Consider the following 20,566-nt stretch of genomic DNA (forward strand, 5'->3'; position numbering starts at 1 on the left):
AGCTCCTCCACCTGCAACTCACACAACCATGTGCCTGTGCATGGCTCAGTGCTGATAAGGGAACCCAGGTTGATATCAATTGACTGGGAGATCAGCCCTGGATGCTCTCATCCTTATGGCAGGACCAGAAGGTGTTAACACAAAATGCCACTGACTGTATTTTCTCTCCTCCATTGAGGCAGCTCTGACATGGCAGTGGAACAATGCTCAATTCTGATTAGCTCTGGTTTTCCAGGCGGGGAGGCACAAGAGGGTAGGGAATTAATACTATTATGCATAATTCTTAATCTAAAATTCCGTTTCTTTTCTTTCTCTAGGAGGCAAACAATCTAGGGGGTTTTGTACTCAATTTCTTGCTTTCATAATCTAAATGAATTGTTTGCAAGTAGGAGCCAGCTGCAAAGCTGGCAATCTCCGATCAAATCTGCCTTTCTCCTGGTTCCAGCAATCATTAATTTGCTCCTCAGCCCTGATTAGCTCATCTGGCTGCCTTGTGGTGGGGAAGAGCAGGGCGTGAGCCACAGCTTTCTTTGCCTGATCTGGAGCTGTTGGAGGGTTGATGGGATAGATTTCTGCTGGGTCCATGGTGCTCTGGGTTGTCAGCTCTCTGGAGAAGAGTGGGGTGCTCTGGGAGGAAAGGCTGGTGGGGTTATTTATGGAATCCTGGCATTTTGGAAATATCAGAGGATGCTGCTTTCCCCTGCTCTGTGCAGGGTGTGCTTGTTTGTTATGCTGAGGCTAATTAGCTGGGCTTGAAAATAGGAATCAAAGACACAAAGACACTGCAGCAGCCTCATGCTCCAAATATCTGGGTGCTGTCCCATTCTTATGATGTTGCTGGTGTGTCTGGTGTGGCAGAGCTTTTACCTCTACTTCATTAGTGGGAAACTGAGGCATGGGTCTGTTCATATTGGTGGATGGAGGCTCACAAAGAGCAAGCCTCAGCAGCAAGGCTGTCTGGAATGGGGCTGGTATGTGTTTTGTGCCAGGCCCTGGTTTATTCCATGGTGAATTATGAGCCATGGTCTCAACTCCTGCCATAAAGCTGAGGAAGCTCCAGCCTGCTGACAGCCGGGATAGGGCCAGGGGTGTTTGACCAGGATGTCACCTCCCCAGTGCCTGCTGCCAGTCACCAGAGCATCACCTCCTTATGTCCAGCTCCCCATCATCCCATTTGTCACTGGTCAGAGGGCCCAGGCGGGTCAGACATGGCACTGGTGGCGGCCTGTGTGCACTGGTGGGCTGGGTGGGTGCAGGGTTGCTGCTGGCCCTGCATGCCCCTTTCTTGCACATAGCTTTGCAGGCTTTGTCTCTCAGCTGCTATCTGACTGTGCTTTATTCCAACAGGCCCCTTTTCCAGATCAAATTCCCCAAGTGCTGGGGGTGGATCCTTTTAATTCTCATTTGTCTCAAAGCTGTACATGGCTTACAAGCACGACAGAAATGTGCCTGGAGTGCAGGAAATGGCCTACTTAGCTGCAGGAGCAGAGCAGGCTTGTCCACCACGCTGACTCCCAGGGCCCTGTCTTCCCAAGGGAGCAGAGCAGCTGCCTGCTTGCCTCACAGGCACATGCTTCTGGAGCTGCTCCTCAGAGACACTCAGACCCACCATAAAGCCCAAACAGCCTGTACAGGTAGAATGATGCTGGGAAGCAGAGTTTTGGAGGTACTTCCAAGCTCTGACACTGAACCACTGTGTGAGGATGCAGCAGGCCCCCTGTCCACATCTCCTCTTCACCCAGCTCTTTTGCTGTTTCTGTTTTGCTCTGTTGTATTTTGCTCTTAAGACGTTTGGTAGCTTAGAGAAGGAGAGAGACTGTGTTAGGACTGTTACTGGCTGAAGGAAGCAGAGCTTGCAAGGCCAGACCTCTGACAGCTTTTGTACTTACTGAGCACTTTCAGCCTCGTCCAAAAGGGGACAGAGATCTCAGAGGTATTGTATTCTCACAGACTGTGTGAGCTAGTGGCTGTGGAGAAGGAGGACTCGTGCCGGGCTCTTACAGAGGGAAAGGCTGTGCACAGAAGTGGTTCACCCCACTAGCAGCACTCAGAGGTGGGCTGGCCAGCCAGCCGCGCGTTGCTCTGCCTTAACAGTGCCTGGAGAACCCACAGGGACTGTCCTTGCTGTGTCTGTGATGTCTGGAATCAGAGGCACGTGCACATCCAACTTTTTGCCTTAGCAGGGCAGGTAGGAACGTGAGGCCTCCTGGGCTGAGAAGAATCTTCCCCAAAGGAGCTGTGGACCAGTGGGTTCCAGGAAGACTGAGGACCTTTGTATTAACGTCAGCTTTCTTGCTTGATAGCTCACATAAAGGACCTGGCAGAGGATGAATTGTGCAAGGATCCATGGGGGCTGTGGAAGGAAGAACAAGAGGCAGGGTTGTGTGCCCACAGGAGGGCAGTGAGCTGGGGCTAGGCAAGGACAGCTGTAACAGGACTGCTGAAGCAGAGGATAAGAGAACATTAAGCTGTCCACCTTTTAATCTTACTCAATGGTACTGAACTCTTCAGGGACCCAGACTTCCCTCAGACTATTTCCATTTCTTTTACTGGATTTTTGTATTTGGTTCAAAGAACCACAGCAGCAACAGAAAATGGAGTCTCTCCATAATGCCTCTGAGGACTGGGGAAGATGCAGTCCCAAGCACCTGCCCCTGGATTTGTTTTACTTCCTGAGTTTTTCCAGCCACAGGAATGCTCCAACCCCTGCTCCACAAATACAAGCAGATTGCCTCTGAACGCATTCCACTAGAAACCACAGCTACGGTTCAGAAAGATTTGTTCTTGAGCACTGATCCTGCCTCCCACCACTCTCATTTATCTTACTGATGCTAATACCATACTTCAGATGTTATGTTTTAATGACAAACAAACATCAGTGCTCTTAGAGGCTGGGTGTCCCCTGAGTGCCCATCTGCACAGATACCTGCAGCGGCATCCACCCATGCCTGGAAGCTTGGACCGTACTGGCTAGCAATCCCGGGATTCAATCTGGCGCATGCTCTCAGATGTCAGGGAGTCAAAAAAGGCAACAGAGCAGCTCTTCAGCCTGGGGAGAAAAGAAGGAAGGGGTTGGGGGAGAGCTGTAAGTTCTGTGAGACACTTCTTTCAGAGGTAGGTTTCTGTGCAAGCAGCAGGCAGGCAGCACAGTGAGGATGTTTACCAGGTACAATTAATCCCAGCCTAGAGGCAGCTCCGAGTGTCCCGCAGCAGGGAAATGTCTGCTAGCCATGACCACTGTTTGGCTGTTCTCAAGATTCACATTTTCAAGGAACTGAAGAAAACCAACAACATGCAAAGTGCCATGCAGGAAGTCTAACTACCTCCACATCTGCTCTGCCTCTCCTTCCCAAACCTCTCACTTACGTGGCTGCTCCATGGATGGGGAGACCAGCTCAGTGACAAGGGCTTCAGGACCAGTCTGTTACTTGACTGTGTTAATGAACACCATTTTCCCCTAAAGCATTATGCATGCTGTGCTGACAGCCCTTTGCCCCTCTTCCTGCCAGCACTCTGCCTCTCCTCATAGGATTTTAGGTCTCTTTTACGGGACTCCAGCCCTTCTGCCTGCTGCTGACAGGCTAAGGACCATGCCAATGGTGGCTGAGATGTGTTTTCCCTGTGTTGCTCTGGTGTAGTTGCAAGTTATGGCTGTTTCTGCAGGGAGGAAGATGCTAGAGCAGCCGTTGTGGCTGCTGGCTACAGCTCCAGGGCTCCAGGCAGAGCAGAGGGATTAGCACTGTCTGCCTCTGGAGCCTTGATTACACATCCCTGGGCTCATACTGAGGAATGGCTGTGCTGAGCCTGTGCTGTCTCCCTGCTTTGACATGCTAACAGTGGCAGGTCAGTGACCAGAGGTCACCCCAGCCTCATAATCTCATCCCAGCCATAGTGTGTGTGAGGAGAAACTATTCAGCCATGGGACATCCCAGTCCAATGGCTGAGCACCGCACTCCCTGACAGCTCTTATTGCTGGGAAGGTTCCAGTTTGGGTATGGACCCCATGCAGGGAAATAAGGGACCACTTTATAGAGGTCCACTGGAAGATCAAGAGCCCCTAATGATCTCCCCAACAAAACATGGCTTCATCATTTCCAGATATGAACTGGGCTGCATGTGTCCAAAAGAAGCCTGCATGGGGAGCAGGCATCTGCCCGTCCACTGCATGAGCATAAAGAACTTCTAAAGCATGGATTCACCGGCTCCTAAGGCACCTGTTTCAAATAGGGCAGGTTAAAAGTGCTGTAGAAATGCTGCTTCTCTTAGGGACTGCAGAAGAAGGCAGGCAACTAGCCCAGACACAGATATGAGCACTAAAATAGTCCACATTTGTAAAAAGGGTTTCTCATCCTATTGCCTAGTCCCAAATCACATAGGGAGCAAGTACAAAATTCCTTTTCACTTCCATGGTTCAACACCACCAGTAAATACCGCAGGTCTGCTTAAACCATGCGGATTTGAAATCCATGTTCATTTAACCCTCCTGAACTTTGCCTGATATCATGGTGTTGCTCATTAGCTTTGACCTGGAAATCCTGGCTGACATTTCATAAACTCATTAACAGGAGATCAGAGGATCAAACACTATTTCTAGGCACATCCTTTGAGGTACAATCATTCCCTGGTGAGCTTGCTCCTCAGATCTAGCTTTGTGATCATAGACTCATAGAGTAGTTTGGGTTGGAAGGGACCTTCCAAGGTCGTCTATCCAACCCCCATGCAATGAGCAGGGACATCTTCAACTCGATCAGGTTGCCCAGAGCCACATCCAGCCTGGCCTTGAATGTCTCCAGGGATGGGGCATCCACCACCTCTCTGGACAATGTGTGCTAGGATTTTACAACACTCACTGTAAAGATATTTTCCCCACATCCTGCCTGAATCTTCCTCTTTTAGTTTAAAATCATCACCCCTCATCCTATTGCAAGAGACCCTGCTAAAAAGTCTTTTCCCATCTTTCTTATAGGCCCCTTTTAAGTGAAAGGCTGCTATAAGTTCTCCCAGAGTCTTCTCCAAGCTGAACAATCCCAACACTCTCAGCTTTTCTTCATAGCAGAGGTGCTCCATTTCTAAACCTACCCTGAACTTTGGAGCAAAAGAACTATTTGAAAATTAACATTACTTGCTGCTGTGCATCTTATAACCCACAATGTGGAGTGTGGCGTCCACCGCTGTTCAGGGACTAGACTCTTGGTCTAAACTCTGAGCTGCTGTGAGTAGCCACTGCTTCCACCAGCACCAGAGGGATCTGATTCAATGCCCCAGGCTGCCAGAAGCAGGGAGAAGGGCTGAGCATATTTGTTTTCCTCTTATCAATCACAGAAAGCACTATAAGCCTCTTCCTGATAGGCTGATTCCCCATAGCTGTGAAGCAGAAGGGATTTTATGTCAGCCAGAGATATGTTATGTCCTTTTCAAAGCAAATCAGAAAACAGCCTGGACTTGCTGCCCTGTCATATCACTTGGCAACAGCCTGGCACTCTGGAAGTGGCAAGCACCATGCGATGACAGCCTTGCAGCTATCACAGACCTTCCCTGGCAGTGCCTGCAATCCCAGATACACCCAGGGAGAACATTACCAAGCCTCAGGGAAAGCTGCTGCAAACAGCAGCTGTATGACTTTGAGGAAGTTTGGGGCAGTTTTGCCTGTGTTAAAAACAGGAACACAGACTTCAAAGTGGGTTTGGTGTCTTTTAAGACTCAGTCCTTAGAGCACTGGTACTGAAGCAGCAGCTCTGATGTGTTACACGAGGTTACAAACACATCTCACTCTCCTGCTGTGTTTTTTTGGGGAAGCAAAAGGGATCCAGGGGGGAGGCCTGTCCCTTTGCTACTGTTCTCATCCTTCCCAGTTCTTTTACACCTAATTCTTCAAGCACTGCCTCCTCCATCCAAATCTCTCATTTGTTTTGCACTAAACTTTGATGATAACAGCCAGAGTTTTAAGGATATTTATACAGTTTATTCCCATTAGCTGCCCACATGCCACTTAACATTTCCCTTCTTGGGATGAACTACTGAAAAAATATTCAGATAGCATATCCCTGGAATAGCTAATGGCCTAACTTCTCCTCTTCCATTTGGATATGGGCTGAGGCAGAACTCCCGAACCACAGGACATGTGCCAGCTTGCCAAAAGGGCTGAATGAACATTTTGTGTCACTAATTATTGACATATATCACAGATATCTTACTAAGTGTTGATTTTTCATAAAAAGTAACTGACACCTGTGGAAAATATTGAATCTTTATCAAAATCTCCAAATATTTTGTTTCAAAATAGTGGCACCATTGTAATGTGAAGAGAGTGTGTTGTGGTTTAAGCCAAGACTCGTGGCTCTCATGAGGCACCACATCTGTCTTACACAAGTTAAAATTTTCTTCTAATATTCAACCAATTTTGACAGCTTTCATTCATCACAGGGACACAAAGGACACAAATCTGTACCATAAACTTCTCTACTTGCCTGATTCTCATTTTGAGGATAAAAGAGATGTTGCACAGTGTCTAGGACTGACTGCTTCTGCCAGCTGACCCTGGGGGTAAAGGAAAACAAAAGCCAGTGTTACTTTGCCATCCAAACTGTCAGAAACTGCAGATGACCCAGCTCTGAGGAGGACTATGCTTTGTGCCAGCAGCTCTGGCTGTGTGCATCTGTTACTGAACTTCTTTACACAGCTAAATCCTGGGTTTTACAAAGCTTTGTATAAATGGATTTGGATTCTTAAAATACAAGCCTTCAACCAACAGTAATGACCTGTTGCATAATGGGGTCTCTGGGTCAATGGGAAATATATGTAAACGTAGATAGTCAGCTCTGTGCAAGCGTGGTCTTCTCAACAAAGATAATCTGTGTGTTTTTCCCAACCCCCAGGACTATCTAAGCTGCCTTCAGCAGCAGTGTCTGCTTCACTAGTCCTTTTGCTCTGGTCCACACACGAGCTGACCTGTAGCAATAGGACAAGGGGTGTTGGGTTTAAACTTAAACAGGGGAACTTCAAGTTAGATATAAAGAAGAAGTTCTTTACTGTGAGGGTGGTGAGGCACTGGCACAGGTTGCCCAAAGAACTGTTAAATGCTCCATCCCTAGCTGTGTTCAAGGCCAGGTTGGACAGAGCCTTGGGCAACATGCTCTAGTGTAAGGCGTCCCTGTCCATGGCAGGGGCTTGCAACTAGATCATCTTAAGATCCTTTCCAACCCAAACCAGGCTGTGGTTCTATGATTCTATAAGGCATATTCAAGAGAAATTAAGAGGCAAGAACAAATTTCAAAATCGCCCTTTAAACTGACTCTGTGCACACTCAAGTCTTAGGCTTGAAAACTCTCCAGAGTGGTATTGGAAACCAGTCCCTGCTTCCTGCCCCCATATCTAGGTACTGTGCTTGGCAACTTTTCAGCAGATTTCAACAGCTCAAGTTTTTTACATCTCATGTGTTCACCTATTTTCTTTACTTCTACACCTCCTTCCCCTACAAAGCTCCCAGAGATGAGCTTCCTATAGGGACAACATCACTCCCTGCTAACAACAATTAGCACTTGGTAAGAATGTTTCATCAGAGAAAAAACCATCCAGCTAAATTCCTTAACACTTGACTTCTGTTCTGATTGCACTCATTGTCTAAAACCAGAAGGGTGTAAGGCCGAGTCTATACTCTGGTTTTCTTCTGCTGGAGCTAAGTTTTGGGTGTGCTGGAGTTGAACACTGCTCATGGAGTTCAGTGCAATGTTAACAAGGTGAGCTCATAAGGACCGTGCACAACATAGTTAGGTCCTAAGAATCTCGTGGGCATCTGAAAGTACTTTTTAAAAGCTCAAGTAGCCAGCAGTAATCACTATTAAATCAGTATCACCTATTAAGGCAGCTAAATCTTGTTTGTCATGCATTAAAAGCAGAGCCTGCCTTTCTTCCAGGAGCTGCTTTGAATCTACTTGTAAATTCTTCCTTCTGCCACCCTGCAGCTTGGAAATCTGGCTGTAAAAACAAGTTATGACAGGGAAAATTCAAATGCTTTATACTGGAGATCCAGGCAGTTGGATGCTGACAGAACAAACAAGGTAAGTCTCACACAGTTTTCCTTGTCTGTAGATAGGATTGTATCACTTCATTCCTTGGATTCTGCCCCAGTCCCCATCTCTCTTCAGCTTCCCCTCACCTCTTCCAAACACTTCACTCTGCCCTCTGAGTTACCCTTGGCACCCTCCCAGATTCTCCCAGATTCCTGCTTCAGCTCCACTCTTGGCAGCCAGTCAAAATCACAGGCTGCTTTTGTGCCCCCACCTGCATCAATGTTGTCCCTTTCTCTTTTCTTCCTGCTCTTTGGTGCAGAAATAATGCCTTCATAGATGTCCAGAGAACAGGCAGAGTGGGTGCTGCTGCTGCACAATAATCACTGCACAGTTATAAGGGTCTGTGTCTGTTTTCAAAGCAACTGTTCTGCACAGCACATCCTCCAGTAACTGAATGTCTCCTCGAGGTGCCACTGCTAGAGCTGGCTTAGGAAAGCTTTAATAGGCTATGAATTATGAGCAGTTATACTAGCAAAGCTCACATTGTTCCTCTCAACACCTGATTCCTCCTTTTTATCACAGCCCATCTCTGACATCATATCCCAGGCTTCCATACAGATGGCAACGTTTCTCCCTGTGGCACAAAGCCTAAATAATGTGGCTCAGCTGTGAATCAACTCCTAGGGCTGTAAAATAATCTCTTAAACTGAGGTGCTTCAGCAATGCAGCTGAAATGCAGGCCAGAACCTGTGCAGGTACTGGAATCCTGGGCTGCGGCAGGAAGAGGGAAATAAATACAGTGATTTAGGTGGTACAAGAAAGGTCCCGTGGCTCCTGCTGGTGGAGCTGTAAGTGTAATTAACCTCAGATGTTATTCTGAAACGAAGCTGTCTTAGCATGAAGTGTCCTTAGGAGACACTGGTGGAGTCAGCCTGGGTTTTCACAGATATTTTGCAAAGCTGATTTTAAACAGTATGATGCTTATGCTGCAATAAAGGTGTGAGTTTATTGTTGGCTACGGTGGATCTATCCAGGGATCTCTGCCTCGTCCCCATCCTTGGGCACACCTCACCATCCTCCCTTCGACAAGCATCATCAACCACAAAGGCAGTTATTATTTTGTACAGCTGGTTTGAAATGGCTGCAGGATCACTACGTGTGGCACTGTGGGTAAGAGGCAGAGCAGATCCTGCCCCTTGGGAGTACCTCCTAACAGGCAGAATTTATGCGCATGTACTTTGCAGTTCAGCAAGGAAGTTTATCCTTCGGAGAGCCAGCCACCCTGGCACAGAGCAGGATGAGGGGTGAAAACACAGCTGAGACTGCCACTTGTTCCTCCCTGTGAACGGCAGTGAGAAGACATCACAAGGTTTGCTCTAGGGGTGCTGCCTTGATACTGGCAATCATAAAACATATCAAGTTAAGCCTACAGAGAGGGAAGCACTGTGTTGGAGCTGATCTTGTTATGCAGCACCCATGACCCTGATGAACAAAAGCCTGGGAAAAACAAAGAGGTGAGGGATCTCTGTCAGCTCTGCTGACAGCCACTCTCACAGAACTACGTTCAGCAGTGATCTCTGGGCTTCCCAACAGCTCCCTTTTTCCCCATAAACCAGGGAAGGAGTGGAGAAAACATACTAGAAAGATCTTGGATAACTTGCTCTATTCTTCTCCCTAGTGCTGTACTTGCAGGGTGACAGGTTTGGGATGTGGCTCCCCAGGGTGTGATCTTAAATCAGTGGAAGCAAGGTCTAAATTTTGTCATTGGGTTCAAAACATTTCTGAGAAGTTACTGATGAAGTTTGTTCCAACTATTCTTCCAAGGAGTGGCCTTGTGACCGAGCACCATAACGTTTCAATAAACTACAAGAACTCCATAGTGTCTACCATCTTGGACCAGATTTGTGAACAAGCTTGGTTCATATTTGACCCCCTTCATTCTTGTAAACCCACGACATCCTTGAATTCCACATGCCTGTCCCACTGACAGTGTTATCTGGAAGTCCTCCAGATGAACAGAGGTACAGCCATGGTCATGACAATCTTATCAGTGTCACTGCTGAACTGCTCAGCACCAACAGTGTCAGAAAAAAAGACTCTCTTGGCTTCCCCTGCCAGAGGAAAACATGTGCAAGAGCCACACACACATGGCATTGCCAAATACCAGCCCTGTGCAAGGAAACCTTCCCTCTGGGGAGCAGTGGGTTAATTGCCCTGCTAATCATTCCGTTTCACTAATCAGTCCCTGCAGAGGGGTTCTGTTTGTTTTACCAGGCTCATATATCCTCTACCCAGCATTTCTGGTGATTTATTTAAGAGGCTCATTTTTGATTTTGCTCTCTGGCATATTTTAAGTTTGGTTTGGTTTGTTTGTTGGTTTTTTTTTGATAGCAAGCATAGAATCTGCTAAGCTATTTCTCCTAGGAATTTTATTGATTCAGAAGGTTTATTCCCAGTGAGACCCCTTATTTCAGAGAATTCCCCGTATCCATGGAACCATGCCCCCAAGCCTCACAGACACCACTACTCAGTGTTTAAGGGCCTAGTGTAGGACACATGGCTTTGAAACTGAGAAACCTGCTGACCCATTAACAACATAACTTAGGAAGGCTATGTTGCCTTTGAGAGGCACCTGACCTCATGGGAGTCTGAAATGGAAGTGAAGTATAGAGAAGAAAAGCAGCTACCCTCCCCCAGATCACAGGCTCTCTGGCAGGGGGTGAGACAGTGCTGGTAAAGCAATATTGTCCTCACTTACCTGTTCAGCAGGGAGTCAAAGAAAATGACTGCATTGTCTCTCTGTGCTGCCAGCACCAGACACAAAACCATTCTTTAAAAGAGAACACTGCAAGAGAGGGAAGAACAATGTGTTGCTGTTGCTGTTCACTTAGGTGAGTCTGTAAGCCTCACTGATAAACTGCTGACAGCACAGATAACTGCTTATGTGCTGTGTGAGGGGAAGAAAGTCACAGAGCAACAGACTCTTTCAAACTTAAAGAGTATCATGTCTGAACTGTTAGCTACCCTGCTCCTGTGGCATAATATTATTCCTGTTCCCTTCTCTCAGAGTGAAAATAAGCAGGTTATTTAGGCATGTTATTCAGTTGCTAACTGTGCTGGAAACAGGAACATGGAGATATCAGACAATGCGGAGATACTGTAGCAGAAACAATTATTACTTGACAGAGCCCATCTCCCTTCTGGCAAGGGAAGGCAAACGCTGTAATGTTCACCTTCGGCTCAACAGTGCCAGACCCTTATGGAAACACTCCAAGTCTGCACAGAGCAATTCATCTCTGCCAGGAGGAAGTGTTTCATGGCCAGGTGAGCAGTGCTGCTGCCATGGCTCTGTCTCCCACATGCTGTTTCACTTTGTCCTTCCCAGATAGCTGTGCACCTTCCCATGTGCAGAGGGATGGCATCCTAGGGGAGCCACAGGAGAAGGAAGAAGTGCTTACACTAATTGGATATTAGGTATAATTGCTGTTCTATACAGATGTACTTCAAAGGCATGCTGTCAGTTTAAAAAATCACGACCTGAAAACATCTTACCTGTTCTTGTTACAGAAAACACCAAAGACTCATAACTGAAAGGCTGTAAGCACCAACACTTGTGTTTTTTCCGAGGGACTGCTGTGTGTCTCTGACAGCGCTTTGTTGACTGCTACTTCCAGCATAAGTAGTTTCCCCCCTTGTTTACTCTATGCTGTTGACAACACTTTCTTGCATGTTCTACCTTACTGCTTTGCCCTAGAAAGGTTCCTCAGATGGCGGGCTTCTCCTGCACAAGTGCAAAGAGACACTGATGTAAAGCAATCTATCTGCTTGCCCCAGTAGCATATCTCATGCTTAAGCCCCATGAACACTTGCTCAATCCTCATGCTGGACTGCAGCTTAAGCTGTCAGCACCAACTAAGTGGGAAGCAAAATGAAATCTGTGCCTAGAACTCCAGGGCACAGTCCAGAAAATGGAAGGGTTATTTAGCATTGTAGAAGAGGATTAATGGGGTGTGATCAGAGAAAGGGAAATACAAACTATATTACATGTAAAACTAAGACAGGATACAGTGGCAGAACATACATAATAGCAGCAACTGCACACTGAAAGGTGAACTCAGTAAAATGTTTAACGTGGATGTGCCTTTCACATTAGGGCACACATAACAATGTCAAGGTTAAGTGTCAGCAAGGTAGTGGAGATACAGGAACACCAGTAACTAGCTAGCAAGGCATGCTGCCACATTCCCTGCCAGAGGTATTAGAGCTTGCATGCAGTGCTGTGCTAATACTGCTACTAAAGCAAGTTTCCTTCAAGCTAGCTGGATCCCCTAGCACAGAATGGCATTAAACAGCTCCTGTTTTGTCTGAAGGAAGCAAAGCATGACTCCAGCTGTTCCATACCCATGCTGCAGCACTGCATCCTGCCTTGCTTAGTGTCTTGGAGATGCAGTGAGCTTGTGGCATGTCCAGAACAGCGAGACGTACTCCAGACACTGTGAAATCTGTGCCAATGAGTTCATCAAGCAGTTCCACATAAGGTGGGGTCTCTGAACCCCGGAGGCTCACCCCAGGCAATAGGAGGCAAGTGGTTTGGCAGAGGTTGTCAAGCAATGGCTGATCTGAAAGATCAAAGCACAACACATGCTTGTTTTCTACCTATCCCAAACAACTGGCAGCCCTCTAAGTAATTCTTCCTGGCCACAGACCAGTAACTGGAAGATCTGAGGCCCTCAGGCATTGTTATATGGTTTGGGATGTTCACAGATGCAATTGCTCACCTTGAGCTGTCGAACTGCTGCATGCCTATGTGTATGTATCTGGAGATCACAAGACAGCAGTAGTGACCCCATTTCAGAAGTCAGACAAGGACAACTGCTGCTTTGCTACAGGAGATACTAGTCCATTTAATTTCTTCCAAGCAAAGAAATCGTTAATCCAGCTGCTTTTTATAATCCAAAATGTAATTCTGAACCAGCGTACATAGGACTTAATGTATTTCATATTTTCCTCATGATAAATTTGCCTGTCCATTAGGCAGCAGCTTTGATAGTGATTCGCTCAAAAGGGGAGGCTTCTTCGTGTGCAAGAGCTACCTCTAGTGTTCAAGATGGGGCAACCAAGTGAAGGATGCGTCTGGCTCGCTGGAGGCACTTACTATATTGCTCCTGACAGTTCAAGGATCACGTGTACTTGCTTTTCCAGGACAGTGACTCTTTGAAATACATTTTCTGAGACACAAACACATCAAGGTTGAACACTGGTTTCCTTTCGACTCTGCTTAGACATCTTCAAAGCAAAATGATCCTCATGCAGCAGGAAATTAGGGGCACAACATTTGAGATGTGCTCCCACCACTGGGCTGTTCAAAGCTTGCAGAATACCTGTGCTCTCTCCACAATAAACTACGGGTTTGTTTGGTTTTGGTTTTGTTTTTTTTTTTTCCTATTTTATCTTATTTTCTGCAATCTCTTCTAAAAATTAGGAAGTACAAACCTGGGCAGAAGCCCAGTCCTTTCTCATCGCGTAGTAAGTTGGTGGGGGACATACCCTGCAAAAGCAGCAATATGGGATGTTTTGGACTGGGAGCAGCTGCAAGTCTCCTCTCACTGCAGCTTTGTGCTCTGAACACAGCCTGAGCTGACATACCCCAGCAGAAACACAATGGTGTGATTGCATCTCTGCAGCCACTCCGACAGCTACATGCAGAACAGCCTGGTCATCTCAACAAAGCTGCTGTTGGATACACAGTCACCAAGTTCTTCTTTCAGGACTCATACAACAGTTTTAGGAATGTCAATAACAAATCACAGAATATGAGCTTGGAAAGGACTTCAGGTACCATCTGGTCCAACCTTCCTAGACAAAGTATGACCTAGACTGGATATCCCAGCACCCTGCCAAGCCCAATCTTAACTGTGTCCAGTGTTGGGGAATCCACCACTTTCCTGAAGAGATTATTCCAATGGCTGGTTGTTCTCACTGGGAAAACTCCTTCTGGGAGAATCCCCTGGGATTAATTTCTGCCCAGCACCCCTTGTCTTTTCCATGTAACTCCTTACAGAAAGAGAGCTACAGTGAAAACAGAGACTTTGTAGCCACCCTTTAAATACTGTGATAATGTTGTGAGATAGGTCTCACACTCCCACTGCAGGGATCAGTTAATTCTTGAACCTTCATGCACTCAGGGTCTGCTGTATTAGTGGCTACAAAACCAAGGTCTTCCTTAGGTCTGCAACCTAAGAAAGAAGCTTGCCTGAGGATTGGTGATTTTTGCAATGATCATGAAGCATGCATGGAGCATAACCCAAAGCCGAGCTAAGACAGTGAAAAGAATTCATTGTTAATTATCTTGGCTAAAATCCTTCAGAGACACCCCCTATTTCCCCCAGGTGACCCTATGCTTCTCAAGCAGCTCTGCTGGCACTAAGGTACAGGCCTTGGCTTACAGCACCCTCCTTGCACTTCTACATGTGCTGTCTCATGCACCTGCAGGTAAGGGTCAATGCCCAAAAGCCCTGTATCAGTAAGGGGTTAAGGTGGGATGTGATGATCAGTAGCTCTGTAGCAGTTTTATCATACTCTGCCTGTCCACAACAATCTTGTGGTTTTACAGCTGGGCTTAACAACTGCAGCAGTCAGGTGCAGCACAGGAACATTTGCTCAGCTCTCCACCCTCCTGCTTGTTAGTCACATCACAACTCAAGCTACAGGAATGAGAATGACCCAGTTCCAAACAAGTCTGCTCCCCAGTGACCACCACAGGGATGCTTTACCTAGTCACTGCTTGTTTATAAAGGCTCGGAATCAATCCACAATATCCCAACATGGAAGCATCCCCATGTGTTAGTTACCTATCCTGACATAAATGATGTTGCATGACAGCCTGTGGTGTACACATGCCTATCAAGAAAAATCAGCAGAAAAGGCTGAGAAACTGTAAGTGGCTGAGGGAAGTGAGAGGTTTGCTGAAGGTTCAACTTCAAATCAAAGTCAGAGCAGCGGTAAGTAGAAGTCATTTTAAGCTGGCAGCTGTTTATCAGCTAGTGGGAACCGAATGAGATCTCAGTCCAGTTCCTGAGAGTGCGCTGGCCACACTGCCAAAAGTACTAAAGCATAAACTGTATTTACCTACTCACAGAACAACACATCTCACTATCACCCATCTCTACAGTGTGCTGGCCTCTCTTGTGGCAGGCTCTGAATAGAGATGCAAATCACTGTGGCCAAGTCAATGTTTAAGTGCAGTGTGAAAGTGCAGCAGAGAAATGTGCACTACTGCTTACATGGGATGTGTGACAGTGCTGGTTCTGCTGATGGTAAGGTCAGCACTTCTGAACAGGCTTGCATTTCAATCCATGAAAGCTCTGGCAGTGGAAGGGCCTGGCAGGTAAACAGTTAAATGGCTGGACTCCACTGGAGCCGTTCTTTGCATCTCAGAGCTGTCTTTTCTTCCTGAAAGGACATCAATACCAAATCTTGCTGCCACCAGATGGTTTGTCTTGCTATCCAATTAATCAATAGCAGTCTCAATCTATGACAAGAGTTACGCACTTTCTTACCATGGCTGCATGGTTGCTCAGAGCCCAGTGAACTGAGCTGCCCTCCTGCTCCATGCTTTATGATCTTCCACTGCTTCTTGATTTCCAAACTGACTATGAGGTCATGTTTCAGGTTATAGATCTGCAGGAGGGAAGGGACGGAGAGAGAGGCAAGTCATGGGAACACCATTACCTGATCAGGAAGGATAACACTTCAGATATATTGATTGAGGCAAGCTGTGAAGCTTTCGTTGTGTACTTCTGTAATTGCAGCCCAGGAAACACCTGCTTGTCTAGAGACACAAGAACATTTTGCATGCATTGTATTTATCTTTATTGGGGCTCAGTTCAGAACAGCATCTTGACATCCTTTTAAAGGTCCTGACAGACATCTTTCCAAGGTCTTTACTCCCAGCTTTTCAAGGCCAGAAACTCAAGGACTGTGAGTGTCTGACATTTTTACCCAGTGTGCAGTGGCTCCCTTCCATCTCTGTATGAACTGGTATACCTCTGCATCCCAGCACAGTGCAGCAATGATGCCCTGGAACTGAGTTGCAGAGGGAGAGCATCCACATTAGTGAAGCATATTACAGATGTGGCTGGCTGCTTCCAGTTCCAGAGCTAAGCTCCTTGGACTAACTCAGCTGGGTCACCTCTGTGCCATGTGGACAAAAGCAAGGGTCAAAAATTTCCAGCCCTTTGTTGGGCATAACCAAATAATTTCAAAGTCTGGTTTTGAGAAGAAAATGATCAGAGTGGAAATGACATACAGAACTAGTGGAACACGAAAGACTTACTATTTTATTTTAGCCATTGGCAGACTGCAGTGGTTTGAATTAGAGACCAGCACCATGAGGGCTAGGCGAGCAGAGTGGGCCACAGTGGTTCTGGTAAGCTGCTCGGCACTGCCTGAAGGCAAGCTGAGGGGCTAGAGTGTGAGCCTTTATGCCTCCATCTATGGGCAGGGAAAGATGCAGGCAGCCAGCAGCTGTGCAAGCAGTGTATTTACAGCTTGAGATGTCTCACATAGACAGCTCCACCCTTTGCATTGCTGTGATCTGGTACCTCTGCACACAGGGCACAACAGACAACACCCTTGGCACACAAACAGGGCAGTGCTCACCCTGTGAGCATGTGGATGTGTGCCTATTCTGTGGTAGACATTCAGCAATCAGTGAGTTGCATCATCACCTGTCCCTCTTCATCTCCATTCCTGGATACTACATGAGAAAAGCTGGTTAAAAAGCAGCCTCTGGGCCAGCTATGTCTTAGCAATCATTGATGATGTTGCTATCCCTCCCTGTGACCTGCTTCCACAGCGATGTTGACTCTGACTGGAAACTTAGCTTCTAAAGTATGAGCCCTGAATTTACAGCACAGGTTACTGAACAAACATATCTGGAAAAGCACTTTTCCACTGAGGCTGTCTGGGTCAATACAAAGTGAGCACCTTGTGATAGGAACATCCGCAGGAGAACGAGATCTCAGCAGCTGGTAAAACACATCAAAAAAAAAGAGCATAATCTAAAGCCTAATAGGAAAGAAAGACCAAAGCGATTGCTCTGACACAGCAGGATACTTCTCAGGAAAGGGCAGAATTTTACCTCTTCCTCCTCTAATGTCTGACACTCAGTGTAGCACAGCCCTTCTGGGAAAAACAGCTTCATATCCCGGACAGCTATTTGATAGGATTCAGAGCCTGAGAGATAAATACAATGAGAAGATTCTCTCAGGCCATGAATTAAACATTCTCTAGACTCACACTCATCTTTTGGAGAGACTGATGATGTGCAACGTACTGAAGTAATTGCTTTAAAGGCCAGCTGTTCTATACAGTAATAGCAAGCATTTTAAACCATTATATTTAGAATAGTTTCATTGCCTTCTTGATATTGTGATTCTGTCCTATTATCGCTCAGCTGCTTCTTCATGTAAACAAGACTCCTATTTCCCAGCAGAGTAGTAAAGGGAATTGTGTTAAGGAGCCTGTGAACCTTTTTAATACCAGCTCCAATCCCCTATTTTTGTTCTCTTGCTTCTGAACCACATCAGGCTGGTCTTACTGAATGGGAAGGAGCTACTAGTTGGTAAAACAAATGTGCCTTGTAGCAATAATGCAAGTCCCAGATACGCTGGGGGCTCTGACTTACAACAGAAATCAGAATTAGTGTGAGACACTGCTGATGGAAATTGAGACTGGGACAGGTACACAGAGAAACAACATGAGGATCATGGAAAGAATGGGGAAACATTTGAAGAGTTAAAACTAAAAGACCTCGACTTGTTTGACCCAACATGATACAAAGCTGAAGAAGGAATCTGATTTCCGATAAATACACCAGGGTAGAAAAGGTCAGAGAAGAAAAAAGAGCTACTGAAAATTGAAGTACAGGTCTTGGCACAAGAACAAATGGATACAAATTGGGTACGACTACATTTAAATTTGAAAATGTAAGAAGAATTTTAGCTATCAGAGCAGTGAAGTTCTGTTACAACCATGCCATTGAGGTGCATCCCTATAAAGGGAATATATGATGGCATTGTCTGTGGAGGAATTAACTGAACTCAGTCAGGGGCTTGAGAGGTCTCTGCAGGCTCAGCATCAGGATACAGAATATCCCTATAAAGCAACATTGTTACAAAGCACTATTCCGAGTGCTTTGAGATTTGTGGGTGGAAAATGTTAGAGAAGGAAAAGCTATTTCTATATAACTGGAGATCAGATGGATTGTCAATTGCTGGTACAGATCCATACTCCTGGGATACAAATATACAAAACACAAATATTCTCTGAAATATTACCACCTTTGCAGGCTACCCATTCAAAGAATCATGCCTTACTGCTCTTACAGCACTCAGCCCTGTCTGAACTTCATAATTCCAGCTATTGAATTGCCACAGTCCTTAATGCAGTAGTTTACAATCCTAAGATTGCCTAAGTCATCAGCATGGAAGTTGTGCTGGATCTTTTATGTACCTCTGAGTCGAATCTTCCTTGTTTAAGTAACTGATGCCGTTACAGAGGACACAAATGTTCCCAAAGCTTGCAACATTTTTACTCTCACTTTGCTTGAAGTATAAGATTGTATAAGATGCCTGTGTAAGAGATCTTTGGGTTCAAGGAAAAGCACTATACGATGACTTCGTAAAGACCAAGAAGAGATGAGAGGAGTGTAGGTTTACCTCTGCAGCTGAGCAGCAGAGTATTAAAACTGCATTACTTGGTTCAACAGTATCGCTGGAACGTAGTCTTCATCTCCATTGATCTTCCCCAATTACTTTCGGAGGAAACAAACAGCTGGAGTTTGCTCTACTTCAACAAGGTGACATTAACTAGAGATCTTCCTCAGTTGAAGCAAAACTGAGCAGGCTCAGTATTCCCTCCTAGGAGAGGAAGATGGTGTTACACAGCCCTCCCGAATGATTACTCACGCAGTGATTTGGCAATTCCTGCTTAACTTGTAGGTAAACGTTTCACCCCTATTGGAGAACAAGCTCTTGGAGATACAACGGGTTACAAATGCTCCTTCCCTTATGGACAAACACCTCCCTGGCACAGAGCTGGGTCAGATCTTGAGTCAGTGAGTACATCAGTTACAGCTGCCTCCAGTCTCCTTGGATGTGTGCAATGATGGCTCTGTGAAAGAGTCACATTGCTGCCCTTAACATAAGCACAGGCTGAACTCAGAGGATGGGTGGTAGCCAGCTAAGCGCAGCTCTGTGCTCAGCCCAGCCTTTGGAGTGAGCAGGAATCTGAAAGCAATCAATCCTTAAGCACACCTCTGAGGGCTTCTCTAACACAGTGAGCTCTTCCAGCGAAAGACAGGGTGAGACTTGGCTTCTCTTGCTAATATAAAGTAAACTTTAGCTGAGCTATGCTAGGGATGCTCTAACAGTAGCATGGGTATCCTAAGTTTGGGGTATATATTACTAATTATTAGCTGTGAGTGAAGAGTTCTCATTCTCAAGGCAACCTGCATACACAAGCTATTAAATTTAAAAGCAAAAAAAGCAGGGGCTGATAATGGAAAAATATTGGCTGAAGAGCCCTGACCATTCCTTTTGTGTGGGTAGATCCTGCCCTTCAGTCACTCCCATGAATGAGATCCTGTAAGTGGTGTGAGATCTCTCTTGGTTTAGTCTTGTTCCTAAGGATTATGATCATACCTGAGAAAAAAACCAAAACAAACAAGGTTCTACCTCAAGGGGTTGACTGTCTCCCCCAGACTGTACATGGGGGCTACTTCATTCCCTATCAGTTTTCCTCAAAAGATCACCTGATGTGGGAAAAAAAAAAGAGTGTTTTGATAGCACAGAATGCAACAGAGAGCCAAATAATCCAATCTTGACAAGAAAGTTCTTCTGGAACATGAAGGTACATACACAGTGTCTGCTAGCTCACAGTAGAGTGTGTCTATAGAAACTATTGCTTTTATTATTTTTCATCCCTTTAACCACACACAGCACAATCAGCACCACACTGAGGAAAAGCACTGTTCATGGGCAGTGAACTAATGATGCTTAATTCCCTAGGAATGTTTGAACTCTACCCTTCCCACCTCGTGGCAGCAGCTCAGGCCTGCTCCAGCAATACTTCCCATTTTCCCCTCCCTCACACCCACTCCCAGCTATCTCCCATCCCACCTCCCACTGCAGCATCCTAGCTCCCTCCCTGCTGGCAGATGAGCTGGTTCAGCATCCAGGTGCTGACTAACTGGCTTGTCTCTGCTGAGGTGGCAGCTGGCAAGAGCCTCTTCGAATGGAAAACAGCTGAGTTTACCTGCTTTCCTTAGGAAAAGCCATTTTTGATCACCTCTTTTTAGTCAATCATTAATGTTTGGACATGTTACAGGAAATCAGTATCTTGGAGTTTTTTCTCCCTCTGTGGAATCTGGTGGCAGTTGGCCAGTGGGTTATGAAGTTACTAGGAGGGTAGCTTTGAAGCAGAGAGAAGACAGATGGGTTCTTGGGGATAATTACAAAATAACCAAGCTAAAAGTACAAAATGACCAAGTAGTG

General features: G+C 46.0%; 1 protein-coding gene across 1 annotated transcript in view; it reads right to left on the bottom strand.

The window, feature by feature from the left end:
* Positions 1-2,840: 2,840 nt before the first annotated feature.
* Positions 2,841-20,566, bottom strand: part of DNAAF8 (dynein axonemal assembly factor 8) — a 93,380-nt gene continuing 75,654 nt past the window's right edge. The window contains 8 exon segments of the mRNA XM_061473710.1: positions 2,841-3,024; positions 3,026-3,049; positions 6,468-6,537; positions 10,768-10,832; positions 10,834-10,854; positions 12,411-12,628; positions 15,569-15,689; positions 17,152-17,246. Of these exon segments, the coding sequence (XP_061329694.1) occupies positions 2,971-3,024; positions 3,026-3,049; positions 6,468-6,537; positions 10,768-10,832; positions 10,834-10,854; positions 12,411-12,628; positions 15,569-15,689; positions 17,152-17,246 (668 nt within the window). The 3' untranslated portion in view covers positions 2,841-2,970.

This window comes from Pezoporus flaviventris, unplaced genomic scaffold, assembly GCF_033815535.1.
Source record: "Pezoporus flaviventris isolate CSIRO_AGI_PZ_B2104156 unplaced genomic scaffold, CSIRO_AGI_Pfla_v1 ptg000078l, whole genome shotgun sequence".
In the NCBI taxonomy this organism is placed as follows: domain Eukaryota; kingdom Metazoa; phylum Chordata; class Aves; order Psittaciformes; family Psittacidae; genus Pezoporus; species Pezoporus flaviventris.